The 26,987-nt window shown below is 43.1% G+C and overlaps 1 protein-coding gene across 2 annotated transcripts in view; it reads right to left on the minus strand.

The window, feature by feature from the left end:
• The window catches only part of COL4A6 (collagen type IV alpha 6 chain), a 186,241-nt gene that overhangs the window by 35,187 nt on the left and 124,067 nt on the right, over positions 1 to 26,987 (minus strand). For both annotated transcript variants that reach the window (XM_090060070.1, XM_090060071.1), the window contains exons 4-20: positions 25,316 to 25,450; positions 24,606 to 24,650; positions 19,697 to 19,813; positions 17,676 to 17,744; positions 16,475 to 16,510; positions 15,525 to 15,587; positions 14,571 to 14,606; positions 14,311 to 14,352; positions 13,378 to 13,470; positions 11,817 to 11,870; positions 8,041 to 8,100; positions 7,403 to 7,447; positions 5,715 to 5,768; positions 5,290 to 5,359; positions 4,476 to 4,586; positions 2,819 to 2,968; positions 1,458 to 1,562 (exon numbers count right to left, since the gene is read on the minus strand). In XM_090060070.1, coding sequence (XP_089916196.1) covers positions 1,458 to 1,562; positions 2,819 to 2,968; positions 4,476 to 4,586; positions 5,290 to 5,359; positions 5,715 to 5,768; positions 7,403 to 7,447; positions 8,041 to 8,100; positions 11,817 to 11,870; positions 13,378 to 13,470; positions 14,311 to 14,352; positions 14,571 to 14,606; positions 15,525 to 15,587; positions 16,475 to 16,510; positions 17,676 to 17,744; positions 19,697 to 19,813; positions 24,606 to 24,650; positions 25,316 to 25,450 — 1,285 coding nt within the window. The remainder of the gene's footprint in view (positions 1 to 1,457; positions 1,563 to 2,818; positions 2,969 to 4,475; positions 4,587 to 5,289; positions 5,360 to 5,714; positions 5,769 to 7,402; positions 7,448 to 8,040; positions 8,101 to 11,816; positions 11,871 to 13,377; positions 13,471 to 14,310; positions 14,353 to 14,570; positions 14,607 to 15,524; positions 15,588 to 16,474; positions 16,511 to 17,675; positions 17,745 to 19,696; positions 19,814 to 24,605; positions 24,651 to 25,315; positions 25,451 to 26,987) is intronic.

A 26,987-nucleotide genomic window follows, 5' to 3' on the forward strand; every position in this document is an offset into this window, starting at 1 on the left:
GTGTATGGAGGTGATTGCATAATAACTCAAAAATAAAGTCTTACTCTTGTATATTGTATGTAGAGTGTGTGTGTGTTATGGTGAGGTATGGGGCGTGTATGGTGCGGTGTGGGAGGGTGTCTATATGGGAGCTTGTGAGGGGTGTGGCTGTGTGTGGGGGTGCAATAGAGTATGTTGGGAGGTACATATATGGGGGTGTGTGGGGGCAGGGTGTTGGGTGTGAGGGAGGGCAAGGGGATGTGGGGACACCCACACACTTCTGCCCATGGTGCGCAGCCCCTGCTGCCAGCAGCGCCAGCAGGCAGAGACGCTTGGGGTGCTTGGTGCAGGCTCTGGCACCTGGCAGTGTGCAGCTCTGGCCAGTTCTGCACGTGAGGGAGAGGAGTGCAGCCTGCCCAGCCCACCTCTATCGCAGGGGCTCTGCATGGTGCATGTGCAGTTTCTGCTCTCTCACAGCACCAGGGGAAGCTGCTTCCTACACAGGTCCCAGGACTCTGTGGGGAAGCAGGGACTAGCGCTCCCCTCCACTTCTAGTGGGGTCCAAGGACCTGAACAACAGGGGGCAGGAAAGGCAGCCAGCTCCAGCACAAGGCTTCCCCACTGCTGGCGACTGTGGGAGCTGCATGTGTGTCCCATGGAGCCCATGCAATAGAGGCAGGCCAGGCAGGTCGCATTCTTTACCCCTGCATGCAGCACTGACTGAACCCATGCACCACTGGGTGCAAGTGCCTGTGCTGAGCATGAGTGCTCTGAACACCCCCTCATGCTGGTGCTGCTGGCAGCAGGAACTACACACCATGCGGGGGGGAAAGGAGTGTGTGGGGGGTCCCCACTCTGCCCACCCAAGTTCCACACTCCTGCTGCCCCCCGGGCCACGGGCTCCATGCTGCTGCCAGCCCCATGATCCCTGCCCCCGCTGCTTTTCTACCTGCTGCACGGTATGAGAGGGACACAAAGGAAGCTAATCAGGTGCCCCAGGGACTGCAGCAGTAGCAGCAGCAGCCCGGCCCAGAAGCTGTGTGCTGGCCTGGCTGGGCTCTTTCACCCACGAGGATGGGAGTGAGGCACAACAGAGTATGTTGGTAGGTGTGTGTATACATGGGCACCTCGCTCCCACCCTTGTGGACACAAGGGTTGGGTGGGGTACAATTAGTTGGTGGGTGCCACTGGTCAGATGCAAGTGCTTGGCAGGCCGGATCTGGCCCGCAGCCCATATTTTGCCCACCCCTGCCCTATAGTTTGCAATCTGAAGAGCTAAAAACTCATCGTGCCAAACTAAAGAAACACCCAAAACAAAATTCCCTCTTTTCTAAAGAAAGCTGTGACTTATAGTCACTCCCACCTCCCTGCTCAAGGTAGTTAGTACTAATAGATTTTATTTCTTGGCCAGAAGCAGAAGCAAGCAGACCTGAAAAAAAGGAATACAAATGAGGAGAAACATGAAAAGTTCATTTCACCTTTGTATCCCCTTTGACCCATAGTTCCAGGTGGCCCCCGTTGTCCAGGTACTCCTGGTTTTCCAGGCTCTCCCTCCAGTATCACGTCTGGTAGCTGTCCAGGACCTGTGCATGGAAAGAAACTTAGCAAAGCCACAGACAGCTTAAATTTCAATCATCAGCTTATTACAACAGCTATTGTAAGGAAATGACATGGGGCTAGACTGAGAACTGATGCGAGTGGATACAACTACAGTGATACAAGTTGTGCAAAGAATAGTGTTTGGCCTGCTAACTGTGAGTTATAATACTCAGTCACATTTTTGCTCTGCTCTGTAGGGTCCCAAAGACCACCAGAGGAATGCAATAATACAGGGGTGCTCAGCCAGGTGGATGGGATGGGGCTGTGGGCAGGCAGGGAATGGCAGCCAGGAGCAGGACGGGTGGGCAGGGTAGGAATCAGGGCTGGGGCTGGGATTGGGATCTGCTGTCAGCACATCCCTGTGATGGGCAATGGTTCCAGAGGGGAGCGGACTGCAGTGCTGCCCCAGCCCTGTCACTGCCCCATGATCCTGGCCCCAGCCCTGTCTCCAGCCTCACCTACCCATCCTTCTCCTGGATGCTGCAGCCTCATCCCATCTGCCCAACCATGCACGCTGCTTGCACAGGTCCTAGCTGGTGACAGCATGGGGCCAGGGCCCAGGGTAAAGCTATGAACTGCACCCCGCAAGTCCCTGCCTGCAGAACTAGCACCTGTTGCAGGGGTTGCAGGGAATCGACTGCAGTTCTGCCCTGGGCCATCACCCCATACTGCCACCACCCAGCAATCCTGATCTCAGCCCTGGTCCCCCATCCCACTCCCAAATGCCACTCCCTGCTCATCTGTGGCCCCATCCCATCCACCCAGCCAAGCATGAGGCAGAGCTATTTAGGGAGTTTTGATGAGTTATTGCAGGTTGGGATGGGAGGTGCTGACCTAGCCCACAATAGCTCACCAAAACTCCCTAAGTGGCCCTCTGGCCCAAATAACTGCCCACCCCTAGGTTAGAAGTTTAACTGAGGACTTCAGAGCTTGGTTGCAATGCCCTAATTCTGCTGCAGACTTCCTGGGTGATCTTGGGCATTTTAATTATTTCTTGTGTGCCTCAGCTCACCATCTGCAATGTAGGATAAAAGCACGTCTTATCTTGCAGAGGTATTTTGAAGATCAATACATTATGGATTGGAAAGGGCTCCCATGCTACATATAAGTACTCAAGATAGCGCCCAAGATAGAAGAACATTACTCAGTGATGTCAAAAATAAAACAAATAAAATAAAATAGTTTATTTGTTTAAACATGAACATAGATAAAAACAGATCAACAGAACAAGTTCACATACGTAGTACGCCAGGCAATCCTGGAGGTCCTGGTGGACCTGGAAAGCCATCACTCCCTGGTGTGCCTGGTAATCCAAATGTTACTTTGCCTGGGACCCCTGGTTCACCCTTCAGTCCTGAAGTACCTGGAATCCCCATGGGGCCAGCTGAATCTAGACAACACAAACATAGCTGGTCAACTCTGCAGCAGCTACAAATGGGTCCAGAAGTTTTTCTAATCACATACAGATTATTACTGTGCATGGAGCTGCTATTGTCTTCGCACAGAAAGTATGGTAAATGCATAAGGAAAAATCTATTAGCAGCCACTATCACTGGGCCTCACTTTTGCTGTTATAAAAAGCAGCTGCTTTGACCAGGAAAGCAATACATTAGTGCAAGTCCTTTTGGTCAGTGAGCATAAACTCATGCTAGATTCTGCAAATGTCAAATACAATAAGAATAAACTGTTGCTAGAGTTACTGCATGAAAAATGCCTTACAAATACATCAAATGACAAATTTAGATTTTTTTTCCCTTTTTGAAAATTGTGAGCAAAATAATTTGACTAATAATTCTTAGTCTGCAGATCATTTATAGACAAGTGCTTTAGATATGGAATTGGAGTAGAGCTGATTACTTTCCACCAAGCAAATGAGCTGACTAATGTTGTTTCTATTCCCCGATTCATTCATCCCATCTTTTACCTCTGGGTTCCCAGAGATCATTCACAAATCAACTTTCAAGAATATGCTAGTAGTCACTTAAAATTATCTGCTTCTGTAAACACTTCTGCCAGTCAACTCATTCAGTAGGGAGTTTGCAGAAAGCAAACATTAAGAGGCCCTGAACACAGCTGGAGATCTGTTGTAATTACTATGGGTTTGATCCTGTTCCGATTGAAGTCAACATCACTGACTACTTACGGCACTTAATCAGGTCCCATATGCCTCACATGGTGAAGGCTACCCTAATAAGGAAATTACATGTGCAGGTTCTCTATTGGATTGTATAATATTAAACAGTTTTTGAACAGCAGCTTTTTCCCCACACAGGGTTACATTATAGAGCTGGTGTAGCTATACTGGCAGAGATATGCTGGTAGAGTTATATAACATATGGTGACCAGAGGAGTTTTTCTGTCAGCATTGCTGAACCACCTCATTCAGACCACACAACCTAAGCCATCATTTCCCAACCTTTTCCAGCCCAAGGTACACTTACATAAATACAAAATTTCTGCGGCACACTCATTAAGGCATTCCCCATCCTCATACCTATTGTTGCTCGTTGCAATGGCAAAATTCCATGGCACACCTGTTCATTTCTGATGGCACACTTTTGTACTGTGGCACACTGGTTGGGAAACACTGACCTAAGTCAACAAAAGTCCTCTTCAGTTGACCTAGCTGTGTCCACACCAGGGGTTTGCCAGTATAATAATGGCTTGTCACACCCTACAGGCAACATAGCTCTCCCAGAAAACATTGTCCTGTAGACCTGGCCAGTATTTCTAGCTATTGCACTTGTCCTCATACACCATCAAAGTGTTGCAATGCCTGAAACGGAGTTGCTAGAACCTCCATTAGCAAGCAAATCATCTGCTGTCGAGTTCCATACCCAAGGACAACTATAGACAGGGGAATGAAAAGTATTCCACAGTGATAGCTGGAGCTTTACCTGGATCAAAGGGTGTAACACCTGCAGCACCAGGAAGGCCTGGTAAGCCACTTAACCCTTTATCTCCTTGAGGGCCTGGGATTCCTGGAGTTCCAGGATCTCCAGGGAAACCTATTGGACAAACAGAAAAAGAATTACAGGAAGTCAGGAACAGTCATTGGGTCCACTCCTCAGTCTCCCACACCAGTCGCTGTAGAACCCTGACTAGTAGATCTATTTGCACAAAACACCACCACCTGTGGACATTTCTTCCTGCCCCCAGCAGGTTATCATAACCGATAAGAAGCACCTGTGTAATTGCTGGCCTGTGTGGCTGCAGGTGCTGCTCTTATTTATACTGCTGGAATTTACTAAGCTGTTTCCCTTAATAACATCCTGCTACAGTGAGTGAGCAAGAGCAATACAGAAGCATCCATTTATTTATTTGCAAGTGAGACAAAGAGGACATTTCTGTTAATAGCAGTACTATGCTGAAATGAGCCCCAAGGGTGGCCAGTATTGTCTCAGGCTTCAAATACCTAAGGAGACAAATGCAGTCACTCCCCACCTAAGCAGTGCACCTGTATTCTCACAACACTGCATTACGTTAGGAATGGAGACTTATGGCAAACTCCAAAGTTATTCACAGAACTCCTATCCCAACATCAACAACAGCTAAGTGAATGCGTTAGAACAGGGGTGAATCTGACTCAAGGCTCAATGCAGGAAAGAAGATCAAGGAAAATCATAGTAAGGGGAAAGAATACAAAGCTGAGTGCCAGCAGCAGAGTGAAGCATTAAAATTGTATTTCAAATCAGAATCTAACAGATGTACCTGAGATGACAACACCTTCGCCATCGAGATAGATGGGTGGACCTGGAGGACCAGGATCACCTAATTCACCCTGTAAAATTAAACGTGTAGGTTGACAATTCCTTACAGTCATGGAAGAAGGGATCAAAGACTGCCTGGCACTATGCCAGAATCTGCTCCCAAACAAAGCCCGTCCATTTCTGTTCATGGGAACACAAACAAATAAATACTACACGTAAAATTATAAGATGAGCCATATAAGAAAATTATAATATCCCAAGGTTCACCAGTCAGCACTAAGCACAATAAAAGAGATGAAGACCTGGTATTAAGGAAAACATCAGCATGATACAGAAGAAAGGGAAGAGATTTGACGCAGTGATGACATTTATTTAAATACTCTGTTGAAAAAACAGTGGTTTAAATTTTCCCATACGATAAGGTACCTTCATTCCTTCTGCTCCATCAAGCCCAGGAAAACCTGGGATCCCTGGATGACCCTGGAAAATAAATATATATGAACATATAAATAAAACATTTATCTATAAAAACAAACAGTAGGGGAGAGACCTGGGAGGCTAGGGTTAGACCTCTTCAATGCCTAGATTTGAATTTTCTGACCCAATCTCTTGCCCAATAGGTCTGGCTCACAAGAAGAAAACATTAGCAACCTCAGTCTCTCAACTCGCTCTTAATCAGCAACAAACTAGGTTCCAAAATGAATCCACTCTCGTCTTCTGAAAGAATGGCTACTGCAATTGGTGGGAAGCAAAGATGGGAAAAGCAGGGCAACATCTGGGGTGGGACTATCAGGAAAATATGCTCCCGATGTAATGTAATCTCCAGATGGGGAACTTCCTATTGCTTCTGTAAACTTCCTACTTGCTCTGTACATGTAATCTCCAGATGGGGAAAACTAGGAGTAATGGTCACAAACTCCTGGAAGAACATTTCAGGCTCAACACTAGGAAAAACTACTTCACAATAGGGTGTCCAGACTGTGGAATAAGCTCCCTCTAGAGGTGGTACAATCACCTATGCTGGAAATCTTCAAGAGAAGACTGGACGGGCACCTTGCTGGGGTCACCTGACCCCAGTTGTCTTTCCTGCCTAGTGCAGGGGCTGGACCGAATGATCTTCGGAGGTCCCTTCCAGCTTTACAATCTATGAATCTATTATCTCTTTCTCTCTTGTGTCACAATTCTCCCCCGAGCCAGCCGTGCTAAACCATTTATATTTATGCCAATGGTTCCAACTCACTGACTTCCAGTAGCATCTTGTTGTTGAACCATATGGTTCAGAAGACCCTGCCACTGTACCCCAAAACTTCCTTTTCTGGCCTTGTAATTTACTGCTCTGTGTGTAAATGTGGAACTGCCCTCTATGAGAGGGAACATCAAAGCCAGTCAACAGTGGGGCATAACCCCTGTTGCATCTACAGGTAAGGGAACTCTGAAGGAAAACTCTGCTAGAGAAGAAGAGATTGTAACCTTACTAGTGACCCTGAAATTTTGAGTAAGTGTGGACTCTACACACATCAGGAGCAGCACTGACTGACACCTTGTTGCCAGAGTTTTCCAGTCATTTATTTTAAAATACTTGCATCTATAGCATCAGCAAAAATGCGGCTATCACATAGCAGCGAGCATCCAGCCTATGAATGCAGGGAACATGCCAGCATCTCAGGATATTTAACACCCAATGAAAAATCCCACTAACATGGATGTTCTAGGACTCTATGCACTGGCATATCTGGGAGTACAAAGGATTTTCACATCCTTACATCTACTTAAGGCACTGATCATTTGCACCTAGAATACTATATATGAGATGACCCTAAAGGTAAGAGAGCTGATGACAGTGGGAAGGCATGCATAATTTCAAATCTTTGTGGAGGCAACTATTTGAGCCAGCAATGGAGAAAATGGTGCCAGTCTTTCATTAGTGTTTAGATGCTCTTTTGAACAGCTTGCATTACCACCATTCCTTGCGAGGCAAGATTCTTCTATCAGAGATGGGGAACATGACAGAGAGCCAATAGGAAGTTAAAGAGCATGGACAGCAAGAGAAAATAGGAGCAAATTCCAGGGCTTTTTAGTGACATCTCCAGAAGTTAAAATACTTCCCAAATTACCTTTCTCCCTGGAATTCCATCAGATCCATCCAAAGATGAAAAGCCCTAAAATTGCAAAAATAAGTATTATTATTATTATTAATCCAATTACACTCAACACCATAAGGAGTAGTCTCTGTAATCTACTACAGATTTCACTTCACAGTAGACAAAAGACCAATAATCCACTCCCAAACTGGCTGCCCACTCTGGGCACGCACGTGTCTCTTGCCCCATCTCAAACCCCTTTGAGGTGGGGCGAGAGGCACATGCAGGAACGAAAAAATGTTCCTCAAGCTGCAAACTTGCAGCGCAGGGAGAAAATTAGACCTCGAATATCCAGGGGCCAAAAAAAACCAATCCGCAGAACAGCACAGAGCAAGACACGGTCCCAAACCGAGGCTCAATAGCCAAAAGCTTCAGTCAATTCGGCAGCAGCTGCGAGATGGTTAAAATTGTAGCTTAGGCTGAGCAGCAAGGGTCAGGATTCAGTCATGTGGTAAGGATCCCCTGCAGTCCGGTTTCAGCCATGACTCTTGGACAAATCTTTTTTCTCCTCATTCTGCTCTTACAAAAAAAGATGCATTGGATGCATGCAGTATGTGAAAAATATAGCATTTTCATAAACAGGGATTTAAGGGTGTTGTAACGTTACCTACCCTGCTGCCAGGCAAACCAGGGACACCCTTTTCTCCTTTCTCTCCAACACCTCCAATACCCTGAGGGAGGGAGATAAAAACCCATCATCACATCTTTAATTCCCAGGTCTATCCAGAGGCAAATATAGCACAGCCCCCAGAGTGACTGAGTACAAGCATGTGCTTTAATGCAAACAACAGAGGTTAATCTCAAGAGACAAGGGCAGTGCTCCAAGTATGTGGTGCATATTCTAGTCCCAGGGTTTTTGTGCCAGCAGTGATCATTAGCAACCATTAGCATGTGTGCCATGCTAAATGTTGCCCCTGGCAGACTCCTTTCAGGATCCCCAATGCCATTAACAAGGGGATGGAAATCTATTTTTTGAATGTAAAAATAATCTGATTTAAACTTGGCAACTAACAGGTCAGTGGAAGACTCAAATGAGGACCTTTTTACTTTGTTAATATGGAAAAAATGAACCCAAACTCGCATTTCTACACTTAACATTTAAAAACTGCTTTGCCTTCAGATTTGTTTCCAGTAAACCCTGAGAGTCAAATTTGAGATGCGTCAGTGCTTAAGCACTTTGGCTGCCTATAAACATGCAGTGGGGCTGCTCTGATGTGCTATAATTATGTTGGAGCAGACTTGATTAATCCTCTCACAGGTTAAATGAGTCTGCAGGAGTCTGGTAATTACCGTGCTCCAGCAGACTCCAGTGCAACGCATATCAACATCCCCATGCTGAAAAATGGTGATTGGGGTGTTTTTTGACAAGTAAATTAAAGTGAGCTCCCCCAACTCCTAGGGCACATCTACAGATGCCCTTTGCAATCACTGGCAACGAGTAGGGAGTGCACGCAGGTGCACGTGCACCCCGTGGAAGCGCCGGCTGCGAGACCAGAAGTGCTGGTAGAAGTGCACTTCTGGTTTTGCCACTGGCTGGGCGATTGGCCACCGGGGGACCCTCTCCCCACGCCCCACATTGGCAATCTCCCCTCCAGACATGGGAGGCACCAGTCACCCATGTTTGCAATGCTTTGAACTTGCAAAAACTATGTCTGGGCTTAATATTGCACAGAAGAAGAGTCCCATCAATTTCTATGAGACTATTCCTGGTGCATGAAGCTAAGCATATGCCTAATGGAACAGGTCCCAAAAGCCTAATAAATTCAGACCATTTAAAACAAAACTGCTTCAAATTCAGATTTTTCTTTGCATACTGTTCTACAGAGCAAACGTGTAGGCCAAAGCAACTGGTAAACAATTTATCTTGTGGTTAAGAAACATCATGTAATATTTGTTCCTTTCAATTTAATGAAAGATACTGTGTTTACATAAGTTTAAGGCTGTGGAAAATAACCTCCCAACAGAGAGAAGAAGGCTGCTGTGATTCTTAACTCATGCCAGGGGGCTGTTAAATATCACCACATTAAGCATGCATTAACTCCAAACACTTATTTGAAAGCTCAGCCTGCATGAGACCTGAGAAGTTAAATAAGAAACAAAATGTTTAAAATAGAATTAGAGGGAAACAAATATGATTTTTGTTTATGGAACTCAAATGGTAAAGTCAAGACACACTGCCATCTCGTGGCTATGGGCATTTACAAAAGTTATCAATCATGCTATAAGTTTAAGCACTTTAAAAAAGTGCTTAAAGTTACAGCATCATCAAAAGTAAACAGATGTTTGTTGTTTGATGCTGGGGGCTCTGAGCTTCTATGCACTGGCAGAAGTCAGGACACAAGGGACCACTGTAACTTGCTATGGAAGCCCGGCAGCCAGGCCACCTGGTATCTCTGGGCTTGCTCCACTGCTCTCCTGGAAACACCAGCTGCTGGCTAGGTTGCCAGGGATTTCCCTGCATGTAGGGAGTGAGGGGGGCTGTCTCAAGGGGTGGATTCCCCTGAGCAGTGCCAATGGGCACCAGGAACCCTCTCTCTGGGGGTGGCAATGATGGCCAGGGTCCCCCTATCCCTGATGGCCACACTCTCCTTCCTTTCCTGGCTGTACAGGGTGAAGACTCTCTACCTCCTCCCTATGGCAAACCAGGGGCATGACAGGTAACCCTCTAAGGGGACTGTATACGAGTTCCTTAAGGCCAGGAGTGTGCAATTATTTCAGCTCATGGGCTGCTTAATGAGTTTTGGTGAGCTGATGAGGGTGGCAAGGGTAGCCCTGCCCCTTAGCAGGTGCCCCACCCTTTGGTCACCATCTTGCATAAATGACTGATGCCTCCCGAGACTTGGGGGGGCAGCATGGCAACCAGCAGGGACCGCACGCAGCCACTGGCGTCCATGTCAGCAGCAGTGAGTGGCGACAGCCCACAGCCACTGTGTTGGTGGCAGGGTGAGTGGGAACCACCAGGAGACATCACCAGCCCCATTGGGAGCAAGGTGAGTGGGTGTGAGCGGCAACCGCCCGCAGAAACTGGTGGCACCTTCGGCAGCAGGCAATCTTGGGGTGGGGGGGGCATGTACCCCCTGAGTTCCTGCTACATTTCGCCTATGCCATCTTGGGACTGGAAGTCTTATACCCTAACCTTTGCCACTGGCAGTCCCTCTCCCTGTCCCCAGGAAGTATTCCTTTTTGGGGGGGGGGGGGGGGGGGGGGGGGGGGGGGGGGGGGGGGGGGGGGGGGGGGTTCCCATGTTGAAATAAAAAAAAAAAAAATCAAACCAAATCATACACTAAAATTCAAACATCTACTATAACATATATACATTTTATTTGAAAAATATTTTTGTCATGATTTGTGTTTTCATAGTGTATATAGAGGTGAGTGCATAATAGCTCAAAAATACACATCTTACTCTTGTATATTGTGTGTGTAGTGTGGTTGGGGGTGGGTGTGTATAGTGGGATGTGTGGCTGTGTGTGTGGGGAGGCATAGGAGATGTTGCAGGTATACATGTGGGAGGTTGTGGGGGAAGGATGTGGGGTGTGTATGTACCTCCCCCATTCACTTCCCCCCACCGTGGCAGCAGCAGCAGCAGGTGGCAGCCCCTTGGGGTGATTGTGGCCTGTGGAGGCACTGCCACCTGGCAGCACGTGGCTCCAGCCAGTTCCAGGACCTGCGCATGGTGGCAAGGAGCTGAGCTAGACTCGCCCACCTCTATTGCACATGATTCCCTACGGCATGCATGCAGCTCCCAGCATTCATGTGCCACTGGGGTGAAGCCCTGCACAATGGACCCAGCTGCCATCCCCACTCCCTACTGCCATTTGCAGCTGCTGGGACTCTGCTGGAAGTAGGTGCTGTGGGCCAGATGAAATTGCCTGGCAGGCTGGATCTGGCCCGCAGGCTGTATTTTGTATGCCCCAGCCTAAGGTGCTCTAATTTGGAGTGCTTTCATTTATTACCTGATTGAACAAAGGTTACTTTTTCACAGGATTGGCCATTTAAAAAATGCTCTGCAGCCATGCATGTGTGTTATGACATGGCTGTAGAGCAGTTTCAGGGACCAGATCGCATGAAAATCTGCACTCTGTGAAGTGAATTAATTTATCTACAGAAACTGGAGAAACTGCAGATCAAACAACAAAATGAAAACAGGCCTTGCAATAGTCATAGTGGAGCAGCGCCATTATCTCACTACTATCAGAGGAGGAGTAGCTAGACAAATTTCCACTCTGGGGACAAATCCTGAAAGATTTTGGGTCAGATTTACAAGCATATTGGTGTTCAAGGATGCAGATAAGCACCAAGCAGGTATTCAAAAGCACTGAAATGCTTAAACTCCTAGTGGAATTTATTAAGACTTTGTTTTTTTCCCCCGGATGTTCAACCTTACCGGCAGGCCAGGCAGTCCTATAATCCCAGGGAATCCTTTTGGGCCTGGCTCACCCTGCCAAGAATGAAATGAGAGTGAGAGTCATAAGAGGGGATGACAGTGAAACAAGAGTCTTGCCCCAATCCTTGAAAGCAATTTTCAGTCTTTTTGCACCTTATACAATTATGGAACACCCCAACTCCTGTGAAATGTTATAACATCCATGCCACACCTGGAAGGCCAATTAAAAGCTAATGGCCAATACCACAAAGCGCTCTCTCATTTATGGCCGAAGACAATAACAGAACCAGGCCTAAAACCAGCGTACGCAAGGATCAAATCTTGCAGCCCTAAAACAACATGCAGGATGGCAGGCTGAGTAAAGATGATCTCATTAACCCCTGATATTTTGAATCTGTAGAAATACTGGATTGCGAAATAAATAAGTCCGTAAGTGCCTGGGATAACACAAGCAAACACATCTGATTATTTCTAACCAGTCTGCATCATAGCAAAACCAAAAGATACTTCATTCGTCTTTCCTTATTTTCCTAAAGTATTTGGATTTCCGCTTGGGTTAACTTGGTTTCACAGTTCACAGATCCAGCAGAAATGAGCTGCAGCTCTTCACTTCGAATGTTTGACTAGCACTTTGAATCTTGGGTACGACTAACTTAAATGTTCCACCTTCTGGGAAACTTAATACACATTGTATTGCAGTGAGGCATCAAGTGCAATTTAAATACTTGAGCAAAAACATTTATCCATCAGGTTTCTATCTTCTTCCTTTTACCAGGCAAGAAGTGAACTTAGCTCAGTGAATCATTTACAGACCTGCACACTCAGACATCAGTTTGCCTTCCCTGCCTATAGAACTGCCATTAAAAAAAAGAGGAAGAAAGGACTGAGAAAGAGTCACTAAATTTAATTTAATTTTCACACCAGATTTATTACCTATAATTTACAATTCTGAACACTCTCAGAAGAGCAAGGCCTGTGGCTGTCTTTCCCTTTCCCGAGAAAAAAAAAAGACCTTAAATTGTATGCTACCAACAATATGTTTCTCAGCTCACAGCAAATAGAGCCAATTAGTAAAGAAAATGCTACAACTATTGCTTACACTAGACCACTCAAGTCTTAAGGAATATTTCCCTTCACTTCAGTAGAAATTGGATCAGATCAAACGTTTAGAAAACAGACAGCTGGTCGTTCTGAGGCAGAGGTACTTCGTTTCCATAGAGAATTATAAGCAAGTCGAAGAATCTTTCCTCACTGAGATCCAGAGCTTGCTGGAGACTAAGGGGAGTACGAAAAGCTGTGCAACCCAAAGAGAAATGTTTCTTTTTTGGAAGCTCCCCTAATTTCACCTTCCAATCACAGCTGCAGGGGTATTTCATTTTTATCCCCTCCCCACCAAAAAAACCCAACCCTAATCCATGTGGCTCAGTTTGCATGTGCCATTGTGAACCAATCCACTTAGGACTTTATCAGCTCAAGGCTTATCGATCTGCCTCACTCAGCATTAACAGAAAAGGAAAGGAGGGAATTCTGAATTGTTTCTAGCTTGGCCGTATTTACAAACCTGATCCCCTTGTTTGCCTTTAGGAAATCCCATGAACTCTAGGATACCAGTTGATGGTGGGGGACCTGGAGGACCAGGCAGCCCTATATCTCCCTGTTGGCAAAAGAGGAAGGTAGTAATACAAGTGAAACATCTTAGATCTACTGTAAGTGGCCCATGAGTCACAGAAATCCATTCAAATCACCACCTTCACATGCAACACAAAATACTTTAAACCAGAAGACTGCTGTAGGAATTCAGCCACGAAAACTAATAAGGACTGAAAATTAACACAAACATAATGCAGTGCATTAAACCAGTTGGATTGTGAGGGAAGGGGGAGAAGAGGAAGGATAGAAAGAAAAATAGGCCAGTTACCAAGCAAAGGAAAAGTATTCCACCAAGGCCTTGAAGCCAAATACAAAACAGAGCAACATAAATGGGAGAAAGGCAAGAGCCAGGTAGAAAGGCTGATGTGCAATTGACACAAAATAGCAAGAAATAGACAACATGAAAAGACATTTTTGGAAGGACAGGAAATGTCCAGTCTTAAAATAACTTCTTATATTTCTTGACAACTGACCAGTTTGAGTGGGATCTTCAAAAGTACTTGGCAATGACTTCAACAGGGGCAGAAGTTGGAGAACTTTTCAAAAGTCCCAGGGACACCAGAGACAGCTATTGAAATGAGAGTTTCTTTCCTTTTTTCCACCCACACAAATCCTCCCATAACCTCAACTAGAGTTGTATTTGGGTTATGAGGAATAACAAATGGGCAAAATCCTCATGAAGTGACTTATTTTGCACTGTTACATAGGAAGAAAATAGTAATACCTAAACAACTTCTGGAGGCCAGATGTGAGAGTTCAGGTACAAAACACTTCTAGCATGCTCATGTAGTGTTAGGGGATTTTATTCATTAGCTTTCTCTAAAAGAGAATCAGTTCCACTTACCTTTTCTCCTTTCTCCCCCTGGAAACCTAATCCCATGTTACCCTGAGGAAAAAGGAATGGCCAGTTTATTAAAAAAAATAACAACAATAGCAGCAGCATCCCTACCACACGGGATAACAATTCAGTAAATGCTTTGGCATGTGACTTCAATGGCACTTGGTCACATGGCTTGCGTTACATTTTGTTAAATCCTAGCCCAATGCTTTTTGTCCAAAGATTTAAAAAAAATAAAATAAAATGGATGAAGGGAAGATACTTACTTTTGGCCCTGGTAGCCCTGGTGGACCCAGTGGACCCTACATGTGAACAAGATTTTCATTATTAACTTGAGTTTAGAGGCAAGCAACATGAACAAAGCCTGGGTTTTTAACACAACACCCAGTACTGCTCAACTAAGCCGTCTGCCATTTTGATAAGTTAAAATTAAAAATGTGATGAGAACCAAGGCCCAAGATTTTAATCTTTTCATAAAAATGAAATAAAAATGTCTGAGGGTTAGTGAATTTTCATGCAAGTAAAACTGAAACCTTCTTGCAGTTTTATGAATGAACCACTGTCACGGGATCTTCTTTGATAACTTAGGCCCTGAATCCACAAACATGCGCATTCTCCATTTTATTACCAAGAACAGGAGCCACTCTAAACAGTAATGTACACAAGACATGAAAGTGTTTGCAGAAAGTCTTAACACTCAGTTCTGTTATCACTGGTGATGACCGCATTGACCATTCCACACAGCGCTGCTTCTCTTAAACGCGGAATTCCAAAGTATTTTCAGTGTACAAATACCTGTACTCCTTTGCAATCCCTTCTATACCAACATTCATTTATTTCTTTACAGTGGATCCAAAAGACCCAAACATTACGCATAACATCATGCTGTCTGACTAGTTTATACTTACACGACCAAACCTTCACAATGATTCCAATATCGGATTTCACATAAGAGTCTGCCAACCTATTTCACATAGGTTCACCAAAACAGGGAGCTTGAAATCCTTTCATTGCAAATTTGACACCGTTCTTGTTTCCAATAGGTTTTCCAAGGTCATGGCTTTCAGAGCTCTGAAGTTTTTGTAGCCAAATCACCATTTTGGCAAAGGTTTTCAAAATAAACCATTTTAGGGACATAAACACAGGCAATCATGTAAAGCAACCTGTGCTTTGCACAGTTTTATTGGCAACACTAAATTCCATGGTTAAGGCCTCCTTACCTGCAAGCCTGGCAATCCTATAGATCCTGAAGAACCTGCTGGGCCTGGTAAACCTTTTGAACCCTAGAAAAGAAGTTTCAGGAAGTATATTAAAAAACATAACACTTCATCTCCTAAATCCTGCTTATCCAGTTGTGGCCATTATGATCAGCATGGTCCCAAGTAATTATAGACACAAGAAAATAATTTCAAGGCTAGTTGCTAACTAAAGAAACCAACCCCACCCTTCCCCAACCTCTTCCCCCCAAGCCTATGCATTTTCTTTGTCAGTCTCTGAGCTCCATCATACAGGGTGGTCAGTACCTTAGGCAAGATGATGAGTATCTTTAACTTGCAACTTCCCTTCCAAAAATGTTAGGGGCATGTGACATAGTAACATATTAAAAAAATTCCTTTAACACCAAGTTGGTATAAAGACTTGTTTTTAGAAAATGTAAATTCAAAGGCAAATGCTGTTTGACAGAGTCCCTTGAAACTTCTCAGTAATAGAATAATAATTGAAGACGACAGGAAGAGGAGCTAAAAGAACAACAGAATATAAAGGAATTTGGAGGGTGAGTCTCAAAAAACAGAGGCCAAATCCTTTGACAGTATGTCCCAATTTAAAATATATAACAATGCATTTGAAATCATGGTGTTTGTTTATCTGGAAAATCCTAGTTCCAGAATTTAGTATTAGAAGAAAGTTTGGTTTAAATATAAAACTGAGTCAGTGATGGCCAAAATCTCATCACCTTTACCATAGTGTGAATCTACTGAAACTGATGGATTTTATTAAGACTGACACTTGCTTCTCAGAATCTGGCTTTACTGAGTGGAAAAATGTGCCCATGACAATTAATGGAAAAAGTTACTAACAGGAGGGAACTGAGATAAAATATCATTACATTATGTTGCTATGTAATACTCATAGAATCACAATTCCAAAAAAATTAAATTCAATATCTTACAGAAATCCCATCTAATCCAGGAAGACCATTTTCACCCTAAAATTAAAAATAAATTACAATGACAATATATATGTTTACAGTTCACACGTTAGATCAAATGCAATTAGAAAAATATTTGGGATAGTTGTGCCTAAATCGGACACTGGAGGAATCCATGAGGAATGACAGTTGTAGTTATTTGCATCTGAGCAAAGAGAATCTATATATGTGGGATTACAAAGAATACAATACTATATTTTGTACATTATGTAAATATATTCCACCACCCTCATAAATGGAAACTTCTTCCCTAATGCCTAACATAAATCTCTCCTGTTGTAATTTAGGCTCATTAATCTTTTATATTTGAAGACTTATTAACTCCCACTTCAGGCTTTTCTTCTCTAAACCACATAATCCCAGTTCTTCCAACATTTCCTTACTTGTCATATTTTCTACAATCTACCTCTAAGTTGTTGCTGTTCCTCTGAACTCTTTCTAAATAGCATGTATCTTTTTTGAAATGCAGTAGCCCAAAACTGGACACAGTACTCCAGGGGAGGTCTCACCAATGTTGAATACAATGGAAGAATTGTTCCCTGTGTGAAGCACACATCACAGCTGTTAAAACAACTGAATGGACCATTAGGACTTTTTTGTAGCTATTACAGTCTATTCCTATTTAGTGTGTGGGCCACTATAACCTCCCAGTTCTTTTAAAAGCAGCCTATCCAGCTGTTCCTTGTTTTGCATGTGTTCATTTGATTGCTTACTCCTAAGTGTAATATTCTGCACTTTTCCTTATTGAATTTTGTCTGATTTATGTCAGACCATTTTTTCCCAATCAAGATAATTTTGAATCTTAATCTTTTCTCTGAAGTGCTTGTTACCCCACCCAGCTGGAGTCATCACTTAAATTGCTAAGGGTGCATCTACTCCAACCTTCAAGCTGTTAATTAAGATACTAAATGTACGGGACCCAGGACAGACCACTGGTGTGGACACCACGAAAGGTCTCTTCTCTGTTACATCCTTAGTGGAAGACCCTGAGCCTATTCCACAAAAAGCAGGACAAACCTGTAAGAGACACTTTGTTCAGAGCTTGAGACGGTTGTTCTTGCTGGCACTGGAACTGATATAGAGGCGTCAGGCCAGTGGTCTGATAACTGTATGGGATAGGGTTTCATGGAAGTTTCTCCTGCTGTAATGTGACTATTCTTACCTTCATTCCTTTAGGGCCACCTTGAGCATAAGCAGGTTCTCCTTTTGCACCTTTTAGACCAGGGCGGCCCTGTTTCATTTTTTTTTTAAAGGGAATAAATAAAAACAATTTTTCATGTACGTCTGGAAAGACATGAACATTTAAAAAAATGTTATTCACCCCAATACTTTGGGACAGAGCCTCATCCGATGCAAGCTGGCATAACTCCATTGAAACATCATTGTCACTCTGTTGAAGTTATAGAGCTATGGCAATTCATACCCACTAAGCCTCTGCCTCTCTATATTTGCCTTTGGATAAGAAATCTTTATGCTCTGACAGTCACTGTACACAAACATTTTATTTGGAACTCTCCTATTTACATTAGGTTTTCCTCTTACTTTGAGCCTTCAAAATAACCCTTAAACATTCTGCCTTTTATTATTTAACTTTATTAATACACTTTTCAGCTCTGTTATGAGTTGAGACAATCACCACTGAATTAAATATAGACTTACTCATCATTCTGTAACAAAACTTATCCCTGATTTAATTCTACTAAAGAAATGACAGTAACAACTCAGATGAATTTGTGCAAACTCTATAGAGTCACCATCTTCAACTTTCTTCATCATCATTCCATCTGGTTTACTTTAGGTGATTTCATTTTAATGGGCAACTTGAAGGAAAAGTACCTTACCTGAACACTCCTCCTGGCTGAAGATAGGTATGAATAAATTGGCTGCTCTAGAAAGTACTGCTAAAAATTTGATCCTATTGCTTAGATAGTTTAAATGTCATAAGAGCTTCAGGTTTTGACATGCATATAGATTTGCTGCATGATTCATTGATGAAATGAATAGTTTTATACATATCTGTTGATTGTACAGTTTTCTCTATCTCCACATAACCATGCAACTCACCGCCACTAAATTTAAAATGACCTATTTCAGTAACAGTTGCAAGATCATGCTCTGTGTACGAGTACACAATTATTCTGTGTCTATGGTACTGCACAGTATAAAAATGATCCCATACATGTTTATTTAAAAATTAAGGATAAAATGTTTAAAAGTGCCTAACAACCAGATCCCTAAAAGAATCAGTAATAAATCAAAAGCCTAAATAAAAGGTAAGTAGTTCAATACCTTTAAGAATCTGGCCCTGAATACTAAGTCAGTCCAACTTTCAAACATTTTGGAACCTACATCACATGTTCTTCCAATGAGATTTTGGTGCTTTGGAAAATTTAAATCCTTAGTCTTTTTCAGTCATTACACTGTTTAGTAAATGTAGATTAATGTGGATTTGCTTAATGCATGATTGTATTCCCAACAGTATCACTACAGTCAACATAGCCAGACTAGAGATTCTGTTCAGGAATTAAGTGGAATTACTCTAGTCAATCTGAAGTCAATATCCAATTCAAATATTAATCTGAAATTTCACTACATTTCCTTTTAGAAGAAACTGGTAAAAATGGTATCAGTGAAACACATTCTGTGACATACTGCACAAAACTGTTCTCTGCCATTCTTTATAAGACATATCAAGGGTAATGGGGCTGTGCCATTACAATCAGCTCAACTTGCCAACTGCTACATATTTTGAGGCTAAACCTTTGGGATTTAGGGCCCAGGTCAGAAAAGTGTCCATATTCAGGAAGTGCTCAAACTTGTGATTAAATTCCATTAACTTCAATAGGGCTCAAGGACTTGTTAGCAATTACGCATGTACTTAATTTCTTTCTTCAATCAGAGGCCTATCACAGAATTAGGCACTTAAGGCCTAGACCCAGGTCGCCTTTATGTCAGTGTTAACTTTGGCAGCGACTGACAACATAACCTGATATGGCAACACAGGAAATGCAATATATCCTCTAAAGTTAATATTTATTCTCCCCATTAAAACAAATATTTATTCAGAAAACAACACCGATTTTCCACACCACTAGAGGAACTCAGGATTCATGAGTTCCTTTGTCAGTCAACCACAAGGGACCTAATATTTGGTTTAGTGACTAGAGAACACTGAGAACGTACAGGTGGCCCCTGTATACCATGAAGTCCATCCTCCCCACGAACACCAGGACTCCCAACAGTGCCATTACAGCCATCGAGGCCAGGTAGACCTCTGGGTCCTGGCTGGCCAGGGTGCCCCTACAAAAGAGAGAGTAAGAATTACAATAAACATTTTGTTACATTGGAAATACTGTCTCCATCATCCCAAAGCCAGTCAGAATACAAGGTAATTCAAGGACAGAGAAAATGCTTCAGGATTCACTCCCAAGTTCAGCCATGTGGCAACTTTCTCCAACCTGGAAAGGAAGTCAGGCCTGAGGGAAGCTGTACTACTTTTGCAGGAAGCTCTACATATCTACTTTGGACCTTAACTGCCAAAACTTTAACTTAGTGTATTGGATTGGTTTAAATTTTCTCCTGATAGGATGGCCTCATGAGGTATATGCATATGTTGGTTTGAGGAGGTCCAAACAGGATATGAATAATACAACACAGGATACTCAGCCCAGGGCAGATTAGGCCCAGCTCCCATGTCACTATTAAGCACATAAAGAAGTGAGGCTGAGACAGACCCAACTATACTGAGCATCCACATGCCAATCTGTTCTCCGTTCATACAGGTCCTTTGCCTCTCCAGCCTTGCTTTCTTCATTTAATAGTTCAACAGATGCTGCAGCTAGGCCATCCAAGAAAAACAGCATTCATCTTTATGTTAAACATACCATAAAAGCTTAAGGAGAACAGTTCAACCAGGAGAAAAGCTCATTAAACCAACTGCTTTTGGGGGAAAAACGCAACTCCATGGTATTTGTGATGGTCAATTAATAACCAAGCAGACTAGAAAGGAATTGAGTCAAATTCTTATCTCCCAACAGTTTTGTGCTGGTCTAATGCCATTACCTTATCTGACTTAGTCTATAAGGTGCATCTCTACCTTCTTTACCTTCATTTCAGTGTACTCCTGATTTACATGGGTATAAGGAGGACCAACATGTGACCCTTTCATTACTTTTTCTTCAGTGGGTTCATAGTCAACACAGAGGCAGGCAGAGCTGTCAATCAGAGAACCTAGGCATCAAGTGTCTCCTCATCGCTTTCCCCTTCTCGCAGGGAGAGAATCTGTACCACTTAGGGACACAACTTTGTGACAAGACAGGAAGTGGAACCTATTTACTTAGTATGTGGAGATGGATAGCTGTCTGAATCCACAGCCTGACTTGAATCACTCCAAAAGCCATTTTCAATTAATCCCAAATATTTATCTTTAAGATGCAGCATTAAACAAGTTATGACTCATATCAGGAAAATGAAAAGGGATAAAATTGGGTAAGTAACAATCCTTCATGCTCAACGGATAAAACAAAATGAGATTCACGTCACTTCCATTCTAGCTTCTCATCATCCAAGCAACAGCACATGTCCATGCCAAATACAACAAGAATTTTGCACTTACATAGCATCTTTCATCTAAGAATCTCAAAATGCTTTACAAAATGTGAGTTACAATCTTCATCTTATGGACAAGAACACTAGGGGCAGGGAGCAGTAAAACTGCCAAGGATACACAGTGATTCAGTGTTACAGCTAGGAACAGAACTTTCAAACTTGTTCTGAAGAGAAAATAATCCTGGATTAACTACAAGCAAGAATTTAAATTGATTTAGTTAAACAAGGGCAAGCTGCTGTTTGAGGACTTTTTGATTTAGATTAGGCCAATGAAAAAGAGAGGGAAAATCCACAAGAGGGTCTGCACCACTTCATTTAAACCACGAAAAAGTTTGGGTACAAAAAAGTCCTCACTTGCCAGCATTTACAAATATATCACACTAACCTCTCTGACCCCAGCCCACAGAATCTTTTCAACAATAAAACACTCTAACCACTGCTAACTTGCTTATCTTCAGCTTGGCAGCCACGTATCTTAAGTCAACTTGCCACACTGTAATGAAACATTTGCTGGCTCAAGACTGCTCTTATTTTTAAATGCAATACACAAAAGAACAAGAAAGGTGGTGAGCACCTACAACTCCCATTTACTTGAATGAGCATGGCAGATGCCCAGCATCTCCCAGGGTCTAGTTGTAAATTAAGTCTTTTCCTCAGGGGATTTAAAATACTGATTAAGAGACCTGGTTTGGCCTGGAAAATTATGAGCAATTACTCTCATTGCTCTCCCCTGCTCTAATTCTTTGGCAGATCTGCTGGGATAGCACAAAGGGAACAGGCATCTCAGTAGAGTAAGGCAGGAGACCTTAACAGTGTGTAATAATGGAGTGACGGGATGGAGGGTTTCTAGGCTCACATGGACATGCAGAGTGGAGTGCTCACTTAAGGCCTCTCCCCTCATCAAAGGAAAGGTTATCCTGGAGGTGAGCAAGAGGAAAAAAATAAGTGCCCTGGCTAGATTCTTGCTATATCTACTGCTGAGATTCAAAAGGGCTTGCTTTCTAACTCAAACAGGCTTAGCAAAAAGGTGCTCTCAACAGGAAATCCCAAAAAAGTTTATAAAGCCGGGAAAGAGATGCAATCAGGACTGAACTCAGATCTCATTTCAAAGTGGTTTCACTTATTGTTAGAGCAAAAAGACCACCATATCTAGGGGCCTATCTAAATCACAGCAGAAGTGTGCAGCACAGCAGCTCCTTTAATCTTGCTCTTTTGGTCACATGCCCGCCCTGCTGCCAATTGGTAGAGGGACTCCGTCAGCCCTGCCACTCACCGCTCACTGCTGATTAGCTGGGAGACAAAACCGGTGGATAGATGGATGGATGTATCTCTTTCATAAAAGAAATCTAAGCTGTTCTCTAATGTGAAATGCAACTGCAATAATAGTGGAGAATGCACCAGTATTTTCTCTAGCAGTTGGATTCTATTTTCACTACAAAAATGAGTTGTTTGTCTCAGAAACAAAAGTTACAACGAAAATTTTTGGCTTTCAGACTTTCCTCTGATCCCTTCTCTGCACCACTACAGAAAAGCAGGACTGTCCAGTCCAAAGGACTGTAGTTCAAAGCAATAAGAGCTTTTTTGCTCAAGCTGCTATTCTTCATGAGCAAAGTCAGACTCCCTCCCACTCCCTTGAGTGCAAGATACTGTAGAGAAAACAGCTCCGATAAGATGTGAGAGGCTGTGAATTCTCATTTTCTACCACTTTTAACTTGTGCTTGGAATGCCTGCGGCTGCTGGCTACCTGGCACAGTCCATGGCACCCTCTCCCTCCCCTATGTTGGGAATCCCCTTTCCCCAGAGACTTACTCAAAAAAATACTCTCAGAACAGCTTGTTCCCACAGCACGTTCAATTAAATTAAATATTATGAGAACAGCTTGTTCTTGTCGGAACTGAAGAGTTGGCTGGTAGGAAAAGCAAGGGGGTGAAAAGTCAGTGGCTAAGGAGCAGAGTGGGAGAGAAGACAGGCAAAGTTGAGCAGGGGAAAGGGACGGGAAAGAAAGTGGTAGAGCCAGGAAAGGAGGTAGAACAGGAAGGGATGAAGCAGAGCTGGTTGTTGTTGGCCAATTCTGGGAGCAGAGAAAGTACGAAAGATCCAGAATATGGAGAAAAGCCACCGAAAAGAGAAGAAAGAATTAGAATATAAAGAGGGAAACATGGTGTAAACAAAATTAGAGAGCAAGAAAGAGAAAAGGAAGAAGGCGAAACTGTATTAGGAAAAACCATAACAAACCAACCCTCATGATGCCCCAAAGGGAGGTGCCTGGAAGGCATCTATGAAAGACTTATTAGGAGGGGGAAAAAAGCAGAGCTTTGTCAAAATATTCCAATGTGTTTCATCTTTTGATGAAAGATTATGTTTGGCAAGACCTTCCAAGTTCTATGTCAAGTTCTAAAGACAAAGAAACGAGACAAGGGTGGATATGCCAAGGAAAGCTGCTATTTAGCTTACCTGGAAGAACAGTAGGTGAAATCTTTCCTGTTTTAGCTGCAAACAGTTCCCCAGGTTCAAAATAGCACTAGTTAAGCCTATGTTTAGGAAGCAGAAACTTTGTGTGGCTACAACTCTCATTTTCTGATTTTACTTGCAGTACAGGGAACTCAGTACAAATAGTTCTGAACTACAATTTTGGTATGAACTCCTTTACCAGGGGTGGGCAAAATGCGGCTCGGGGGCTAGATGCGGCCTGCCAGGCCATTCTATCCAGCCCACAGGGCCCCTAAAAATTTAGAAAATTAATATTTATCTGCCCCTGGCTGCCTAGCATGCGGCCCTCGATGGCTTGCCAAAACTCAGTAAGTGGCCCTCTGCCCAAAATAATTGCCCGGCCCTGACCTTTACCCTTGGTAAAGGCTGCCTTTGGACTTCTCAAGGCCTACTTCTAGATATTTTCAAATGTGTGTTCATCCCATACTCAGCACCATGATAGTTAAGTCCCTTAGACCAGTGGTTCTCAACCCTTTTTGTACCAGAACCCATTTGTAAACACTGATGGCCAGTCTTGACCCAGTGCCCCTCACTCTTGACCCACTGCTCCCTACCTCCAGGCCCCAGCCCTGCAGTGTGTTTGGCAGGAGGTGGGTGGGGGCGGGGGGAGCATGAGGGGCCCCAAGCAGCCCCTGGGAAGCTGGAACTCTGATAGCCTGCAAGGGGCAAGTCACCAATTCCCATGTTTTTCTCCTTTAAAGGAGATTCCATTTTTTAAATGTGATGATCCATTATTAAAGGTTGTTTGTGACCTTTTCATATATTTTTGCAACCCACAGGTTGGCAAATGCTGCAGTTACCTGGGGCTGAGCACACAGTACTCCAAATAGGAGGAAAGAAGATGCAACAAAATAGATTTTATTTTAAATACTGTTAAGGAAAAGGATTGAAATAAGCCTTGCATTTGCCCTTGTATCCACTGCAGTAGTTAAATGCAACAGTTTCTGAGCTACGATAAAATGCCTTATATTCATATTTATGCAGGCAAACTCACTGGAACCCCATTGATGCCTTGAAATCCAGGAACTCCCATCGGGCCCTAAGGAAGAGAGCAAACAAATAATTTTTACTTTGACAGTCCTATATATTCCAGTCATGCCTATTTAACACTTTCACTGGCTGTATGCATCACACAGGTCAGTATGCTAAACCTTGGGGACTTAGAGCATCAAATATCCATATTGAAAAGAACAAAATGGCTCAGAAGAGACATCCAGGATCCTCCACTGTCACTAGGGTGATGAAGGTGAGAACTAAGGTGCTCAGTGAAACTGGTTGCCAAATTAGTGCCCAAGTGTTTTCACTAAGTATTTTTAAAGATGAAGTGGAAACTCTGCTCCTCTGAGGATGCCATGGAAGTAATGTGCGATACCGCAGATGTTCTAAAAATTGGTAGTTTTGTCTGTACTGGCTTCTGCCATTCTTCCCAGACACTGGCTAGAAATGTGCAAGTCATTACATTAATTTACATCTGTTTCAACTAAGTACTGCTTTGTCAGCTCCACCTACTGGTTCTGTGGGGTGCAGCGCAGACTGTCAGTTCTTGCTAAACTTGGTGGATTCTCCAGAGAGGTTCCTTAAACACTACATATATAGCCCACTTAGCAGTAATAAGATAGGACTGAGGTATCTTTCTTCATTCATTAACAGTGACTACGATCACATCTACATAGGGAAAAAGAGAAAAAACAGTGACTAACTTACCTTATCTCCTTTCTGTCCAGCTGGTCCAGAAGGGCCCATTGCCCCTTTCTCACCTTTGGCCCCTGGCAAGCCTTCTGGTCCAGTAAATCCTGGAGCACCTATGGGTCCTTGGGTCCCAATAGGCCCTGGCCGACCCTAAAGTAGGGAAAGCAAGGGATGAGTCAATTACGTTTCATAGACACCTTCTGTGTTATATTAACCAAACCTATCTGAACTATAGCTCAACACTTGCCTGAGCATTGTTGACATGTAAGAAAAGGTCTATGAAGTTTTCTCTGTATATTTTCACTTCAGACTAATGAATAAGACTCACAGAAGTATTTCATGCCATATAGAATGACATTTTGGGGGTTATATACACAAGCAATAATGGGAAACCTGTCCTTGTGGCTATTTAGACTGTAAGAACGGTGAGGACAATGGCATTTGAGATTATGTTGACTCTTTCTAGTCATGACTGAAACGTCCAATTCCAAGCTTTAAAGGACAAAAGGCTACGCATGAAAAGGTATCACTCATAGAAGAGTAGACTGGAAGTACAGTGATAAAAACAGCAGACCATACCTAGTCTTGTCTGACAGAGCATACTGATTATGTGAGATTACTTTCACAGCTAGCCCAAAATTGGCAGGGACTCTAAAGTGCTCTCCTATTGCTTTGTAAGCAATGTCAGGTCATCTGGCCCTTTTGCACCCTACTTAACAGTTTGTGCAATCATATAAACTGTCAGTTTCAACTTTTTTATACCATTAGGAACTAACAAATTGCTTAATTCTCAAGAACAGAGATAATTTTACAAACTGATTTATGTTTTAAAAAAATGCTACTGTGGTGGGAACCTGAGGATGCCCGAAGCACACAATATCTTGAGCTCTGTGTTCTAATAAAACTTTTGCAACCAACAGCACATGGCTCCACCAGCAAGGGAAAATGCATAATAACTAATCACTACCACAAGGTGGCAGCCTTTTCTAAAATTGTAGGAAAAAAAATACAGGCTTTAGCAGTTTTTATTATGGTATGGCCGTAAAGATCACATGGGAGGTAGAGATACAATAAGTAACCTTGTAAAAAATCACATAATCTGAAAGGATTTACCTATCTGCGCTTAAGGAGACAACTATATATGTTCTGATTTTATATTTACCAATAATTTTCATCAGCAATGTAGGGACATGGCTGGGAGCCTGGAGAAAGCAGAAGCAGCAACTTTTGATTGCTGTCCAGATCATGACCGCGAACGCAAACACAGCTGCCAGCAGCAGCTGCTTTTTTTTGCTGCTCCCCCCCCCCCACAAACCTTCCCCAGTTGGCACTAGGGGCAGTTGCCCCTGTCACCCCCACCCACCATCCCCTGTTATCCCACTGAATTTGATTATCATTTTGTGGCACCTTACATTGTTCTGTTATGTACCAACTAAAAAAGTATAGAAAGTTCACATCATGCATGGACATGAAATATTCATGAAAATATGCGTAAAGATACCCTTCATTCCTTAACTAGTCATTTGCTTCTCCTGGGATTAGCAGTTATAATAATTCAGGAACAAAAAACTCCATTTACATTTCATCATCAGTGTATTGCCAAAAAAAAAAATCACCAATATAATCCACATATTGGTGAGGCCCGCTGATGTGGGCTTTTAAATTAGTTCAAGAGATCATTAACAGG

This window comes from Crocodylus siamensis, chromosome 8 (assembly GCF_052110815.1).
Source record: "Crocodylus siamensis isolate JL-2025a chromosome 8, ASM5211081v1, whole genome shotgun sequence".
NCBI classification, from domain to species: Eukaryota; Metazoa; Chordata; order Crocodylia; family Crocodylidae; genus Crocodylus; species Crocodylus siamensis.